Source organism: Lissotriton helveticus, chromosome 6 (genome assembly GCF_964261635.1).
Source record: "Lissotriton helveticus chromosome 6, aLisHel1.1, whole genome shotgun sequence".
NCBI lineage: Eukaryota > Metazoa > Chordata > Amphibia > Caudata > Salamandridae > Lissotriton > Lissotriton helveticus.
In genome coordinates, this window is record NC_136067.1 from 1,762,142,588 (window position 1) to 1,762,159,958 (window position 17,371).

At 41.3% G+C, this 17,371-nt stretch overlaps 1 protein-coding gene across 3 annotated transcripts in view; it reads right to left on the reverse strand.

Moving 5' to 3' along the window:
• Positions 1-17,371, reverse strand: part of MSH2 (mutS homolog 2) — a 799,418-nt gene that overhangs the window by 667,740 nt on the left and 114,307 nt on the right. For all 3 annotated transcript variants that reach the window (XM_078649651.1, XM_078649652.1, XM_078649653.1), the window contains one exon: positions 14,866-15,015. In XM_078649651.1, coding sequence (XP_078505777.1) covers positions 14,866-15,015 — 150 coding nt within the window. The remainder of the gene's footprint in view (positions 1-14,865; positions 15,016-17,371) is intronic.

A 17,371-nucleotide genomic window follows, 5' to 3' on the forward strand; every position in this document is an offset into this window, starting at 1 on the left:
CATCCTTCACCATGTTTAGCCAGTTTGAAGTGGTACAGTAAGAATCCGCATGGATTAATATAATTTAGGGAGTATGAGATGAAATATGGTGAATACAGGGCCTGAGAGGCACAGCGTTATATCTAGCAGCATATGGAGCTGGTAACAGTCTGCACAGGGTAAACTGTATGTCCAATGTATTTGCCAATCACCTCAAGAAACTGACCTCCAATAAATGCACCAAAAATGTAATGTAAAATCAGTGTACCCAGGTGCTGTGTCCTCCATTTCATTTATTGTAGCACCGCTTTCTGCTATTTAGAGTTACCACAATGAGTTCCATAATGTGCTTGGACAAAGACTTCAAATTTTTGTTTCTTTTTTACCCCACAGTAGAATGTATCTCTGTTCCCTAAAGTATGTTGTGTATGGACTGAAATGTGTCCATCTCTCCCCCTCAATGTGGTTGAGACCATGAGACAGTCTAGGAAAAAATAAAGTCTTAAATGCTGGCAGATTTAATTAGTGGTCTGAAGAAACATGTGCACAGTAAGGTTTAGTTAACAAGATGGACAATGCCCATATGGCTAGCAAACAAATGTTCACTAAAAGGTATATTGCCCAAGAAAGCCATGGTTACAACTTTTTATGCAAACTGAAAACAATGTACAAATGTGGAAAATGTATTTTTTATTTAGTGAACAGAAACTGTGATTGCCATTGTCGTTGCCCATCAGCTCATGAACAGAATGTATTAATATGATTGGTTATTCAAGTGTCAAAATGAATTTAATAATTGCTACTCTGTGCGACGTAGCACAAAAAACAAAGGTCTGGTTTATAAAACAAAACAATATATATATATTTTTTGTCCTCATTCACCTCCGACCTCACTGAACAAACGAGCCGTCCGTACCAAAGCCCGATGATTGAAGACGTAGGCTGTTAACTTGGGACCAAGGGCAACGCCCTGCCTACAGGTTCAGTGACAGGCTCGGATGTAACTAACCCCCGAATAAAGGGGGAGAGGACAATCTTCCACTCGGCCCAGGTGAGCCTGCGACTATTATCATTGGCCTGTCTGGGGAACTGGAGATGCCCAACATAGTAAGAAGAGTACCTCATTACCCTCTCACATCTTATCGGTCATACTCAATTTGTCTCTCTATGGTTTACGGGACTATTCATGGATAAAAAAAGAATGCTATATTCAGATGTTTTAATAAAATTCCTAGACACAGGACAAGACACATCTACTCATTACTGAATATTATGACCATGTAGGGGTGGTATACCCTGCCAACAGCATAGTGCCTTGTGAAACCTTTACAATTTTGAATTACATTGGATTAATTTGTAGCCCTACACTGTAATAGCATTTTATGGCATTTGAAACTTGGTGCTTTAAGAATATTTGCCACAGCTTTTCTGCACTCTTTGTCTGACTAAATTAAGGTGGTGCTTCTGTTGTGTGGACATTCATTGCTGCTCAGTGTCTCCTTGGCAAATGTCTCACATAACATCAGCCCTGACCTTTTATCAGACATCACAGTGTATTCTGAGACTTGAAATTTATTTTAAACAAATTTTATTGCGTTTTCAACGTACGAGACTTGACATTTTGTTGTTAACTTTGCAACTATGGGCTCAAAAGCCCCAGCAGTTGCAGTTGGGGAAAAAGGCAGGACAGCTGAAGGTTTCACAAATAACAATGGGCGCCTGGTAGCTATGCATTTTGTTGGTATGTTGAAAGTCTTGTGCCATGTTTTCACTATTGCCCAATCTACATGGGGACATCAATCTTATCATGGTACATGTCACTACACACTGCATTTGTTTAAAGCCTGGGTGTTTGTCAGTTTACATCCTATCAATACTGACTTGTTAAAAAAGGGGGCTGATGCATCAAACGATTTATACATTCTGTGTCTGTAGGTAAATGTCTTGGTACATATTGGCCAAGATTCTTCACAGCCATTTTACCAATTATTAGGTGAACAAATTAAACACTGCCAAACAACCAAATATGATGGTAATATTCTCATTTTCTCTACAGTGTATAAAATAATTATATCAGACCTAAAACATGCTTCTAAAAACCTTTATTCCAAACACACAAATCTGAAGAAAAAACAAATATTTTACTCAACAAAACTAACAAAAATTAACCTTGGACCACTCTTTTTTGTTGCTACCTTTTATAACAAAATTACATTGTGTTGGCCTCTTCTGGAAGAAATAACAATTAAGCATTCTATCTCACTTCCTTTTGTTTGACTGTAGTTTTAGTTTGCAGCTTTGCAGGTGTATAATCAGTGTTTATATGTCTGCCCTGATGTAGGCTGTTTCCCTTTCAGTGGGGTTTTACCCGTTACTAAAGGTTTAAACCTAAAACAGGTCAGCCTAACAATAGGTGCCTACCTTTGGGACAATATATGAGCTTGTGAGATGTACAACCCACTCTTTGTGATTTGAAAATAGAGCCAGCAAGCATAGTTCACCAAATCTTGACAGCTTCTACATGCAATACCATGACAGCTTGGAGTCGCATGAATGCCCGGGGTAAAAGGATGGTCTCATAGGTCTAGTTACCATAATGTTTATAGCACACAGGGATGCTGGGACTGAGTTAAGGGAGAATTCTTTTCAACTGCCAATAAATGCATTTAGTGTAGGTATTCTGATGAAGGTGTGGTTCTACATTTTGTAGATAAGCAGCAATGTCACCCATATGTACAAGTACTTATGTTATGTTATGTTATGTTACTTCTAAAGCGCAGCATTCATCCTAAGCAGGATATCACGGCGCTGGGATTGTTGGTGTCTGTGGTGGGCCAGTACATGATTCTAGAGGAATTAGTCGGATTTGGGGAAAAGTATGGTTTTCAGTTTTTTCTGAACGTGAGGGGGAAGTCCGTGAGCCTGAGATCAGTGGGCAAGTCGTTCCAAGTGGTAGCGGCCAGATGGGAAAAGGCACGCCCACCCATTCTGGCTTTCTTTACTCGAATGGTGGAAGCTTTTGCTGTAGATTGTGAGCGAAGATTCCGATTAGGTGCATAGAAATTGATCCTGTTTTTTAGGATGTTGGGGCCGGTGTTATGCAATGCCCTATGTGTAATGCATAACATTTTGAAAGAGGCTCTCTGCCTCATTGGGAGCCAATGTAGGGCTCTCAGACAGCTCTTGGCTGAGTTGTACTTTTTCCTATTGCAGATTGCCTTTATTTATTTATTTATTTTGAAAGTTTTATATAGCGCGGACAAGATCCTTGCAGATATCAGAGCGCTTTACAAAGAGAAGTACATGAGGGAGCATAGTCAGACAGATAAATCAATAGGTCAAAAAGTACAAATAGGTGGCTACAAAGCCAAACATGTGTACAAAATAGTACAAATAGGTGGCTACAAAGCCAAACATGTGAGTAATAAGACAGTTAATACAAATAAACAAATGGGTCAAACATGTAGTATAGATCGGTGCAGAGTACTAACAGTGTTCGAGATAGTAGCATTCTGAACTAGCTGTAGTTTTGTGAATAAGTAGTCTGCCATGCCTACAAATAGGGAATTCCCGTAGTCCAGCTTGCTTATCAGTAGTGACTGGACTAGTAATTTTCTGCATTCAGCAGGAATCCATGGGAAGACTCTTTTTAGCATTTTTAGTAGTGCGAAACTTAAGCCGCATATTGTTGTAACATGGTTTTTCATGGACAGGGTGTTATCAATGAGGATTCCTAAGTTCCTTGCAGTTGGTGTTGGCTTGGGCGGTGTGCCTAGAGCGGCAGGCCACCAGGTATTGTCCCAGAGATGTTGAGATCCGCCGAAGAAGAGAATTTCTGATTTGTCAGCATGTTTATGTGTATTGAAAGCCTGCCTTTTCTTACACACTCAATTACTCCATAATGTCCTGTACCCAACATGAAACACTTTTTGACCTTGGACTGTGGAAGAATTTGCAAATAGATTCAATTTTGCTATTCAACATGTATATATTGTTCATCTTTATGCCTTTATTAAGACAGGTATATATGAGAATGCAGACACTCAAACTAGCACACTGGGTTCCAAATGGCTTAATTCAATGACATGGGATTGGAGTGTGAAATTGTCCCTCCTCTTCCACTAAGATTATGTATAAGTAGTAGATTTACCTTTGCACTGTTGTTTTCATGAGATGCTAGAGTCATGCCTGGACAGCCCATGTTGGAGCATCTAGGATCATAGTCATTGGGGCTTGTAGCATCAGAGGTACAAGCATCAAGTCAAAGAAGGGGTAATGTCCCAGACTATTATTAGCAAGCACGTTCCCCAAAGATTAATTCTGTGGTGTGTTATTTTGGCATTTTGTGTTATCCCTGGTCACTAAGGGATTGATGTCTTGTATGACCCTTACTTGAAAGTGCATAACTAGGTGGTGTATTTTTCTCTTTCACTTTTGTGTTTGCTGCTAATCCCCATTTAGCATGTCTGTCATGTAGACTATGACTTGTATATGGTCTACCATCAAAATATGCATCTTGTCAGTACCCAAAGCCAAATTCATTTCCTGTGCCAACCTAGACAACATATTTAAGTCGCACTGGTCCTGTGAGCAGTACTTTTTGCAGTGCTATCAGTGGGGAAACATCCTTTGCAGCGCAACTTTTACCACGCAGTGCCTTTACGACGCAACTTTTACAAGGCAAACCATTACAACGCATTGCGCTGGGGGGCGCTCTAGGATAGGGAATACGTTTAATTTACTATCCAACACCTTCCCTAGTGTCCACGGGGACTGGAGTTGGAATAGTAAATTAAACTATTCACTATCCAGCACCCCAAAGCGCTATGCGTTGTAAAGGTTTGCGATGTAAAAACCGCGTTGTAAAGGCATGCGATGTAAAAGCATGCGTTGTAATGTCATACATCCTGTCAGTGAGGACCAAAACCACTTTGTCAAGTACACCCAGAATGCCCCAAGGAGTACCGTACGTCTTTGAGCTCTAGTATTCAGGAAGATTAGTAAATCAATTGCCATATCTGTAAACTGGAATTTGGAACTAGGGCAATACATGAGGACATTATGACAAGTAGGTTAAACCCCACCCTCAATTTCAGAGAAAGCCATGGCTGCTAAAGAGGAACCATATTCAGGAATGCATGCATCCTTTCTTGGATGGTGCATGATTTTACCATTCCTGATTACAGTGATTACCTCCACGTACGAAGATTCATACTTTCTTGGTATAACAAGCAAATGGTCACTATGGTCTAATCCTGACACTGTTGAAATACCTTCCACTTTACCAGTCTAAACACAAGCAGGCATGGACAGCCTTAGAATATACTTGTGCTGCCACCACCACGACTTTTAGAGTTTACCCTCAGATACATCTAAAGTCATATGTAATGAATATGAATAGCTAAGGTTTTCTTCTAACCAGAAATCTTAGTTGCCATCAGTGCCATGGTTGAAGGTGTCATTCCTAGAACAACGGTATGGCTTCTTGCAAAATGGTCACACAATAACAGTCTCCTTGGTCATTATCGTCTGGATTCTCCGTGGCCTACACCACAGCGGATTACCCTATCAGGCAGGTAGTCCTAGGCTCCCTAGACATCACTACCATAAAAATGGACCGCTCAAACCAGACTTTCCTCATCTCCTGGTGCCCTTTGCCAGGCACTTCTACAATTACTTCTGCACTAGAAACCTATACACCACTTCCCTACGTAGCAGCTCAACCTTCAGCTTTTTCAACCACCATTATGTGGCTGTTGTGCAAACTCTATATTATATGTGTTCCCCATTTCCCTCCAATACCCTCAATAGGCTTTTCGAAATACTGTTATCGACTGCAAATACATATCAATGGGAAAAAAGCTTGTTTTCCATTGCTGGGACTTGATGCTCAACCCTGGTGCTGGAGCTTGATGCTCAACCCTGGTGCTGGAGCTTATCTCCTTCAGTCAATGTTTATTTCTATGTTTAAAATGCCACAGTCTGAAAATCTTTTTCACAACAGTAGACCGGTTTAGAACCCATGTACAACACAAAATTGTAGATGGGTGACTAAAGGAGATGTTTTTCACCTTTGGATTTTGAGTGGCATCGATCCATCGAGACCCGCTCTCTTCTTTTCTATATCAAACAGACCTAGAGGTGAAAGACATTCCCATAATCCACAAGAACCCATCTTTAACTATATACATTATATATGGGTCCCATAACTAAGCACCATCGCAAAAACGCCTCTCAAACATTGTTAACTACAATTACAAAATGTTTCGTTCTCACTGCTATTACAAGGCAATGGTCAATTTTGAAACTGGAGCCTGCCTCTTTCACTTCATCCTTATTTCTAAGTTTAAAAATACCACAATTCGAAAACAAAGCTCCCTATAGTGGATGGGTTTGGAACTCATACACAAAATAAGTTGGAGGGAAACTTTTAGCTCAGGGTTCCTTAACGTTTTAACAGCTCAGCCTTCACCACCATGGTCTATAATGTCCCGATGGAAAACGCCCTCCTTATTCCCATTTAGACAGGGGCGTAGCTAGAGCTTGTGGCGCCTGGGGCTATCCCTCAGATTGCCGCCCCTTGGGGTGGGGGGGGAGTGTATTTCATTAAACTCAAATCAACAGTTTAAATAAACAGCCTCTTATTGGACACACCTAAATATTGAAAAACGTGTTCACAACACTGAATCCATAAATAAGTAAATACTATAGCAATACGGTGTGCAGTACCTACCAGAAGCATAGAGTTGTCCAAGTTGTCTCATTGGCTGTATCACTGAGTCATCCGTGAATTCAAAGTCTGTAGTATAGTACTCGGTAAGAGCCTTCCCAGTATCAAAATATTTCTGGTAGACAGATGTCCATGTTAAGCCCAGCTTCATGTTCATGTCTATAGACTTGCTGGTGGGCCGTGACTCTGAATGCCAAGCCGCCAGTGCTATGCATTGAGGTCATTTTTGCCAGGTTATATTCCACGGGTGCAGTTTGCTTACGTGCCCACGTCCTGCTTTCTATAGAAATAACTAGCCACTACTGATCCAAGAAGGAAAAACTTCTGTTCCACTCTGGTTACAGCTATTCCACGTTGGAAACTGCCAGACAATTTATTTCAGTTACAACATAAGTGCAATTTGTCCTGTGTGTAAAAAATAAACTGCCAGGCACAGTCTCAAATGAATGGTGTGCACTAACTGGCATTGCGATCCAGTATTCATAAAATGCTGCAGAAATCAACTTGACAGTAGAGTCTGAAGACCCAGAATGCATGAATGACTCACCTAACTGCTGCTGGTAAACAGGCGCTGGGGGGTGTATGCTCCATACTGAGTGCGCTTCGCCGCTTGGTTTCGTCTTGGGCCTGAACTCTTCAGTTGGTTGGACATGGGGGCCAAGGGGGCACAAGTTGTAACAGCAGGCGCCAGGCGGAAGTTAAAGAGGTTATCTGAACAGACGTCGTTGGACCCTGCCAAGCAGTGACTGTTTTCGCTTAAAAGTGTTTATTATTCCTGCTGACTGGCTGGTAGTGACACTTCATTTTTGTCCGAGCTCTTCAGCCAGAGAGACCTCCACAGCACCCCCTAAATGTAAGAGCTTACTGCAACACTGAAATAATTTCTTCGGGCACGGAGACACAGCATAGTTAGGATTCTCACTTGCACCGTTCTGTGTGTCGGCCTCCACAGCGGCAGTAAATCACCTCCTGTGAGCCTAATCATGTAACTACACAACAGTCGGCACAATCCTCATGGCGCCACTTTCAAGGACGGGCACCCGGAAAGTTTCCTTTAGGCATCAATGCTGGTGCTCGCTACGGACAGGCTGAGCCGGCAGCCAATTTAAAATCGGACCCATGCATTAGTTAGACAGTCTGCCTGCCGGTGCATCCAACACCGGTAAAATATGTGCAGCACCGCACACTAGTTACTTCATGTGCCTACCGGCACGCAGCAAGCCAAACACCATGTCCAGTCAGGTCCCCGCTTAAATTCCTACCAATCCGACCTCACTTCCCTTCACAACCGGACGTGAGGTCACACCCCCGCCCGCCACAACCAGTACGCAACCACTACTGAGGGCAGGCCCCACCCGCCGCAGGTTACAGTGTCAGAATGGGCATGAGACTGCCACTCGGCTGGGTGACGGCAGGCGCTTCTAGAGTGAGTGACTCAGCCGCGCCCGCAATTTCAGCACAACTATGTTGTAGCAGCAGCAGTCAGTGCACAATGAACTCTCGCAAGTATCACAGTCTGGCGTTGCCAGTTAATTCAGCGCGGCTGGCACAGAGCAGAGAGACAGTGCCTTTAAAATGCGTGACTATGTATTTCGGCCGCGGCCGCATCAAAAAAGGTGCCGCCTGGGGCGGACCGCCCCCCCCCTAGCTACGCGGGTGCATTTAGAATTCTATATTTTGCCCATTCACCTCTAAGCTCAGACTGTCCGACAGTTATTAGAAACCAGATGAGCCTTTGCTTTGTCCTCTGCATGGGTCAGCTTGCCAACCTGGTACTCCAGCAGAAGCTGTAGGGTTTTCCTGTTCTGCTAGAAAACATACTATTTCAATTACAGCTGGAGGAATTAGTCACAGCCAATTCTTTTTGCAACCAGGTTCCAAATGCATTACCTACTGGCGGTCGCCAGTAGGTAGTTATAGTTAGGACCTAGCTACCATAGGAAATCCGCAACATTCTATTGGGAATAACTCTGGCGCCGGTTGAGGAATCTGCGTGTAATTTTCCAAAATGTTGGACAGCTCCACTCTGCTCCTTCCCTGAAAGTTTCGGGGGGATTCGTGAAGTGGGGGCTGAGAAAAAAGGGGGGTCCCAAAACATGTTTTCCCCATGTTAATTTCCATAGGACGGTCTGACAAGTCTACAGCCCGAACTGCTTAGGGGAATTACGCCAAACTTGGCAAAATTGTAGAGACTGGTACGCAGATGTGCCTTTGCTATATTTGGTGAAAATTGCTCCAGTGTTTTTTTTTTTTAAATTAAACTTCAAAAACACATATATATCTGTAGGCGCGCTCAGAGCGCTCACAGGTGCGCGTACCAGGGAGCGCACCCGGCGCGCTACGGGAGTGGGCGAGCGGAAAGCTGATTGGCTGTCGGGTGTCTGTCAACATTCTAAACAGTCCGGAGAGTCCGCCATCTTGTGTCTCGGTAGAATCGAGACACAAGAGGTGAAAAAGAAAGGGGGAAATAATTAAAAGGGGGCAGAGTAGACACCCTCTGACCCCCTAGGTTTTCTGAGGGGGGTCTAGAAGGACCCTGAAGGGAAAAAAACTTTTTATTTTTTTTATTTTCGCGGGGTAAGCGCTGGGTGCGTTCCCAGGTGCGCGCTCCGGTACGCGCACCCTGAGCGCACCACAGTGAAAAACTGTAAAAACTTATAGTAAAAAAATAATTTAGAGCGCTTAGAGGTAGGGTAGCTCTGAAAAGAGCTGTTGTGTTATGTGGGTGTTTTTTGTACCTACAAGTAGGTATCAATGCAGAGTCTTATATTCAAGAGGAAAACTCTATTCCTCTCATCTGTAAAATGCACTCCATCTCTCCTATAGATGTCTTGCATGTTGTAACGCAAGTTGTTGTGGTAAATGGAACCCATACCATAGTCTCTGAGGAAAGCAGAAACAGATTTATTCACATGTTTCCTTGCTTTCTCAATCTGTGGACAAAATTGGTTGGACCAGTTCCATTTTTGCCTTTGGCATATATTAGAAAATACCAAGGCAGTTTTTGGAAAAAGTGACATCAATTGCCCAAAGATGTCCTTTAAAAGCATTTCCAGACCTACCCCAGTCAAAGTGCACAGGTCATTGCCACCACAGTGCACAATTATGAGGTCAGGGTGTGGTAGATGCATAAAGGATTTTACCAATGGTATCAATTGGTGACTTCTCAATCCTCTCTGTCCAATCCATACAATGACCACATTTGGTAAATCATGGTTGTAAATACCCCTGTTAGCTGCGTATTTTTGACTCCAGTGGACAAGGCTATGACCCACAAACCAGACTTTTGGCATCTTGAAGGTAGATGTGCTTGTATTCAGATGAGTTGTGGAAATGAAATGGCAGTTTGAAAGTAGGAGTTATGTAAAAAAGTGGTTAAGATTCAGTGTACTTGAAAAACAAAAAATGATTGGTGCTTTCTAAAAATTAAGCACTGAAAATTAGGGTGCATGCTTTTATTTGAAAGAAGTCATTTCAATGGTTGAGGAAAAGTCATTTCAAGAAACATTGCACATGATTAGCTGGTACATTGAGTGGTCAAACACCCTTGCTGCATTTTTTTTGCAACATAGTATGATGAACTTCTGAACTGTGTGCTGGGTGAGGAGGGAGTTACCATGGTAATAGGGGAATGAGCACTGGGGGGGATGGGTGAATGTTATGTAACTTTCAAAGTGTTCAAAAGTACAACCAATTAAAATGTGCAGTTTCTTACTCCACTTCATTAACTCCTTCTCTTTCTTCCTCTGTCCTCTTTGTTCTACACTCCCCTTTCCTCACTCTCTCTCCGTTACCCACATTCTCTCCGTCCCCTTAGTCTCTCACTCCTCTTCTGTCACGCTCACTGCCTATAACTCAGCCATACTCCTACACTCACTCTCCTACACTCACCTTCTTTCAGACCTTTTCCTTTACTTTCCTTCCTCTCTCTTCCCATCCTTCGCTCCTTCACTCTTTTCCCTTCCCTTACTTCCATTACTCCACTTCAGTAACTCCTTCTATCAATTCCTCTGTCCTCTAACTTACTCACTCCCCTTCTCTCACTCTCTCTGTTACCCCCATTCTCTCTGTCCCCTTAGTCTCTCACTCCTCTTCTATCACGCTCACTCCCTATAACTGAGCCATACTCCCACACTCACCTTCTTTCAGACCTTCTCCTTTACTTTCCTTCCTCTCACTTCCCTTCCTTTACTCCTTCACGGTTTTCCCTTCCCTTACTCTCCTTATTCCACTTCACTAATTCCTTCTCTTACTCCCTCTGTCCTCTTACTTCTACACTCCCCTTCCCTCACTCTCTCTCTGTTAGCCTCATTCTCTCCGTCCCTATAGTCTCTCACTCCTCTTCTGTCACGCTCACTCCCTATAACACAGCCACACTCCCTCACTTATGTTTCTTTCCTCCCTCACTTAGTCCTCTACTCTCACTTTTTCTTTCACTTTGTCTCTTCACTCCCTTACTCACCTTGTCTCACACTCACTTGCCTTTATCCAGTCTGTATCTCCACTCTTTCCTCAACATCACTGCTCTTTTCTTACCCTTCCACACCCCCGTTCCTTTGCTACATTTTGTTCACTTACCTTCTTTCAGTCCCCCTACTTTACTTCCCTTCCCCTCTTGTCCCTTTCTTTGCTTTCTCACTAATTTCCCTTTCCTCTCTCACTGCACTCCACTTCAGTTACTCTTTTTGATTTTTTTAAGAATACAGCCCTTTTTTGACAATTGGAGGTAGTTCTAAAAAGAACTTTTTTTTTCTTATTTTGTTTTTTTCTCAACAAAAACAAAAACAGGGAATGGCAAACTGCTCAACAGGAGCAAAAAAAAAAAGAATCAAAATCAGGGGTGGGGACGGCATCGGTGGTTTTCTCTTGTTCGGACAATGTTCATAATACTTTGTTCACCATAACAAAGTAGTTCATCACAATCTTTACATTTGCTTGTGATGCCATCAAAAACAGGCTGAATATTTGGAATCAGCTGTTCTGGTCGCCCCCTCACCAATGATGCAGTTGGTCCTCCAGTCGAAGTAGAAGCACCATCCCTTGGAGCATCTCGTGTCAGAGCCCTGACACTCTCCCGGGCATAGTTCTGAGGATGCCTGCGTTGAACGTGGCGAATCATTGTTGAAATTCCAAAACTGTATTTCCTTGTAGGGTCACCCCGTGAAAGGACAGTATTGCAAATTTTGCACTCCACCTTTGGAGCATTCACTTTTTTTTGGCTGCTGGTATTGAGAAAAACTTGCAAATGAAGTGCTCTTTTACCCTGGGTTGAGGAGCCTTTTCTTCTATGAACCCATCCGAGTCCTCACTGCTTCTGGTGGGTCTAGCAGCCATTATAATCCAAAAAAGGTTGAGCAGGAAAAAGACAGGTCTTGCAGTCACAAAAGTGAAAGAAGAAGTGAAGGAAATGGGTGAGGTTTTCATTCTTTGTATAAAAAAAACTGTTAGCAACCAACGAAAAGTTTTAATTTAAGGTCACATGACTTGACGCGCTTACGCTGCGCGCACCGGAGCGCTTCCGGGGGCGCTTACGCAGCACGAACGTGGGCGCGCCTAAATGACGTTTTGCTAGCTTTACGGAAATGCAAAATCATTTCCATTCTGAAAATCAAAAATACTACTTTTATAAATATGGTACTGAATGTCTTGCATTATTATTTAGTTTTCATACATATTTTTTTTTACGAACGCAGAAATAGCGCTCTCATGAGAGCTTACCGGTGCGCGCACCCTGAGCGCTCCAAGACAAAATGATACGGGTAAGCTTATCGGTGCGCGCCCCAGGAAAAAAATGATAAAAAAAGAATACATTGAAAAAATATTTTTTTAAATAAATTAATAATAATAATATTTATACAAAACAGCATTTAAAAAAACACTAAAAATCATAGGTTACAAACTCGATATAGAAAGGAATTAGCTTTTAAAAAACCTTTGAAATTGACTGAAAAAACCATAGGTTTCACAATCGTTATAGTTAGGAATTAGCATTTAAAAAACCTTTGAAATTCACTGAAAAAACCATAGGTTTCACATTTGTTATAGTTAGGAATTAGCATTTAAAAAACCTTTGCAATTCACTGAAAAAACCATAGGTTATACACCAGTTATAGTTAGCTGAATATTTTACTCATACAAAACCATTGAAATTCCCACGTTATAGTTAGTTGGACTCACTATAACTCGCGCGCCCGCAATCCACTGCTGATGATGTCACATATTACATCATTCATGACATGTCAGTGACATCACTGATGACATCTCAAATGACATCACTGATGACATCACTGATGACATCTCAAATGACATCACTGATGACATCACTGATGACATCATCCATTGTCTGTGTGTTTCTGTAAAGTTTAAATATGTTTTACATATTGAAGAATGAGTGGATGTATAAGTGTCTGGATGAAGGATTTAGTAGGTGCGTGACTGACTATGAGTGAGTGATTAAATGTGTCTTACTGAATGCATGGGTTAGTGACTAAACTGTCTGAATGTGTGCATCATTATGTCTGTTGTTGTGTAAGCTGCTGCATGTGTTCATCAGTAGCTATATGAGTGGCTATATGAGTTATTAGTTGCCCAAGTATTTGTATGTTAGACTGTGTATGTGTGTGGGTGGCTAGGAGCTGTGTGACTCTGTATACATGTGTGAGCAGTTGATTCACTTGGTGTATGGATTCAAGAGTGCATGTGAAAACAACTGTATGGGCGGTTGACTATGTGCATGGGTGTGTTGGTGAGTAAATGGATATCTCAGTGCTACATGGCCAAGTAAGTACACATGTAAAATACAGTGCATATGAGAGTTGGCATATATAAATGACTATACATGAGAGGCTGCGATTGCATAAGTGACTGTATGGATCATTGTGTACTTGTATCAGTGATTGTAAAAGAGAGTAAGTATGTGTTAGTCTATGTTAGTCTATGTTTGAATAAGTAAGGTTTTGGGTGTATAACTGTATAGATGAGGAAATGGGAGTGTGATTGATTCTTTGCATGACTGACTGACTGACTAGGTGTGTGTGTAACTCCATGGATGAGTGGCAGTGTGTGAGTGTCTGTATAGGTGTATGAGTGCATATGATAGTGTTGTATTGATGAGTGACTGTATGTATGAGTGATTGTATGGGTGAATGAGTGGATGTGAGTGTAGACTTAGGAATCAGTGAGTGCTTATGTAGTAACTGGTATTGGTGTGTCAATGGTTTCAGGAATGGTAGTCTGTATTCAACACTAGATGTATCAAAGGTTAGATTAGAGTGTGAGGAGGTGCATCGTATTATCACATGAATGATGTCATCAGTGATGTCATCAGTGATGTCATCAGTGATGTCATTTGAGATATCAGTGATGTCATCAGTGATGTCACTGACCATGTCATATGTGACATCATCAGCAGTGGATTGCGGGCGTGCGAGTTATAGTGAGTCCAACTAACTATAACGTGGGAATTTCAATGTTTTTGTATGAGTAAAATGTTCAGCTAACTATAACTGGTGTGAAACCTATGGTTTTTTCAGTGAATTTATTTATATATATATATATATATATATATATATATATATATATATATAAACACAGACTTGTGGCTGGACCTTTGCCTCTGTGTCGGCGGGCTCACGGCAGGGGTAGCCACCCCCTAAAATTCAACACACTCCACCAGCGTCCTCCTTCTAGTAGTATCAGAAAGAATAACACAGGAGCCGTGGCCTCAGTAAATGGTGCAGTTTTAATGCAGATGCAACGTCCAACGCGTTTCGGAGTAAGCCTGTGATGAAGGAGTAGGCTTACTCCGAAACGCGTTGGACTACTAGAAGGAGGACGCTGGTGGAGTGTGTTGAATATATATATATATATATATATATATATATATATATACATACATACACATATATACACAGACACATAGACACATACAGACAGATATCCGGTCTCTCACTACATTATACCCATCTCTGGACAAATAGAAGGGGTCACTACTCCATAACATGGCCAGGATAGTTTGTCAGTGACTCGGACAGTACCGCCTCCAGCGATGTACAAGTCTTTTAAACCAGAATAATGCTTATGAAGCTCTTAAGAGTAGAACATTTGCAAAACATACAGTGCAACAAATGTGTTTGGCTACAGTATAGAGAACATACCTGGAAAAGGTTAAGCGCATGCACAGCAGCATTGTCCAGTCTCATGAATTGATTCAGATCAAAAGTGGCGAGGCTAAATTGTCCAAAATTAGAATCATCAGATAACAGCTCCAAATACTTGATGACAGCAGATAATGATGCCATTGCAACCTAGATGGAAATGAATACAAAAAAATTGATCAGTATCACTGTGCTGTGGTTATAAACATTTCCTGGTTTATTGGACAGTTGATCACCATCAGATGTCTTCGTGCTGCTTCTATAGGCGAGTACAGAACAGTCTTAATTGCATAAAGTCAAGGTACCATTAAAATTAATTAATTTCTTTCTTTTCTCTAATTCATAGAAGACCAAGAAGAAAAAAGTTTCTTACCAGCTACAATCATTTCAAAGCATAGCAATCTAATGAAGCTAAGCATGGAATACCATGCTTAGCTTCATTACTACTCAGAGGTGGTCCCCAGCTAGAATATTCAAATGTGCAGCAGCAGCAATCTCCACACTGGAGAAAATCTATCACAATAGTAATACTCTTTTTCTTATTTCAAATAATATCATACGGAGGTGCATCATTAGCTTATCGGAGTGTTGACTCGGAGTTCCAATGCCATGCACGGATATATATATATATATATAATCAGTCAAGTAGAAGTAGTAAAATAATTCTACGGAGGGCAGTACAGTCGATAAAAGAATATTGAACTAGGCTTTCCAGGACAGAACAGGAGACTTTTTGTGATAATGTAGTGACAGATATTTCAATATTTAAATTTTCACTAATTTATCATCATAAAATGCTCACAAAGGCCACAAGCACTCACCAAGCTCTCTCCACAATGCAAAGGATGAGCTGCATTGCATCACTGCCACAACACTGTAGTCACAACACCCATTATTACAAGAAAGATGAGGTAAGGAGCACAATTGACGTGTGTTGTTGAAACATCTTTCACATCTCAATATTTTCTCATATCCATACCTTGGGCCTCACAGAGTTTGCCTCTAAGTCCACAAATGACAACCCTTTTTGCAAACTTGGCTCTTTTCTGCTATTACATAATTATAATTTGGTAGGATTAGACGTAACTGTGGGCTGGAAGGGGCGCACTACGTGGTTCTTAAAGGTTTATGTTTGCATGGTGCTCCGAGGTATCACTCTCCGATACAAAGTGTGAGGAAATAACTCTTGTGGTTGCACCCCCATGAATCTGGGGTATGTCCCTCAGGCTCCAATAGGTCCTTCTCTATGGAAGGTTTAATAACTTCATACAATGGTTTATCAGTTTGGAACTGGACGTTTTATTTCTTCATGTTATCATCACATGGATGTCGAATTCATCATTATGCGTTTTCATTCATGAGCAAACATTTTAGCTTTTCCAGCAAACATTCTAGCTTTCCCAATGCATTTCGGCATATAAACTGCCTTCTTCCAGGGGATACTTCTATAAAGCAAAACAAAATAACGCAACTTTCAATATCAATCCTAAAAATTATCTGTACACAATTCGTCATTACAGTACATGTTAATCTGAAAATTCTTGTTATACACTGACTCATAGCTTGACATTTAAACCTTGTGCCCATCAAAATTTAGCAAAAAACTTAGCAAAAAACTTGATTCAAACCCAAAGGATTCTCCACCGAGTACCTATGTTGTGTATTCAAATGATATGTGCTCTGCGGTGATGTGTTCCATTCCTTTACAACAAAATAGGTATTTATTCTAAAAAGTGCTTGTGTCTTTCTAAAAAAATCAACGTGATAACAAAAAATAGCGTGCAAGTGCTGTTGTTCAAAGTCCCGAGGCGTTTTAGGCTCTCGAAAAGCGGGCTTACCGGGCAAAATGTTTGTTTCTCCCGCATCGTCTCTCATGAACCGGAAGCACTGAGGACAGTGCGCCGGAAGTTTTAATGGTAGTTCGCGTCTGTTGCTAGGCGACGCTCAAACGTTTAATGAAAAACTGCTTAAAATGAAATTCATACTAAATTAAGTATCGTTTTGTGAATAAAGAAATATAGAGTTGGTGGTTTGTTATTGGTGATCTTCACAAAGAATTGAAGAAATTATTATATAACGTAGCGTGTGCATTCTTACGAGTCTCAATAAAGCTACAAGGCTAAAAAAAGGTCAAGTGTGGTGTAGTTCCACAGAAGCTATGGTCATTAAATGTTCTTATCGGTCATGTTTGTAGTGTACACTGTAAGATAAATGAATTAGGAAGTCACTTTTCGGATTTTAGGAACAACAAGCATGATTAAAGATAACAAGTAAATGCCATACGGTCGTTGAGACCGTACGGGGTCATGCTGGACAATAAAGAAATCCAGTAATTTTCTCTCTGCAATAGTCTTTTTTCGTGGTCAAGTCCTTCTATTCTGCAAACATTCTCTAGAACACAAAATCTCAACTGGCTAATGTTGTGGCTCATCTCCACAAAATGCTGAGCCACCGTTGATTTCAATTGTTTTGTCCTAATGTTTGATTTGTGTTCGTTTAGTCTGGT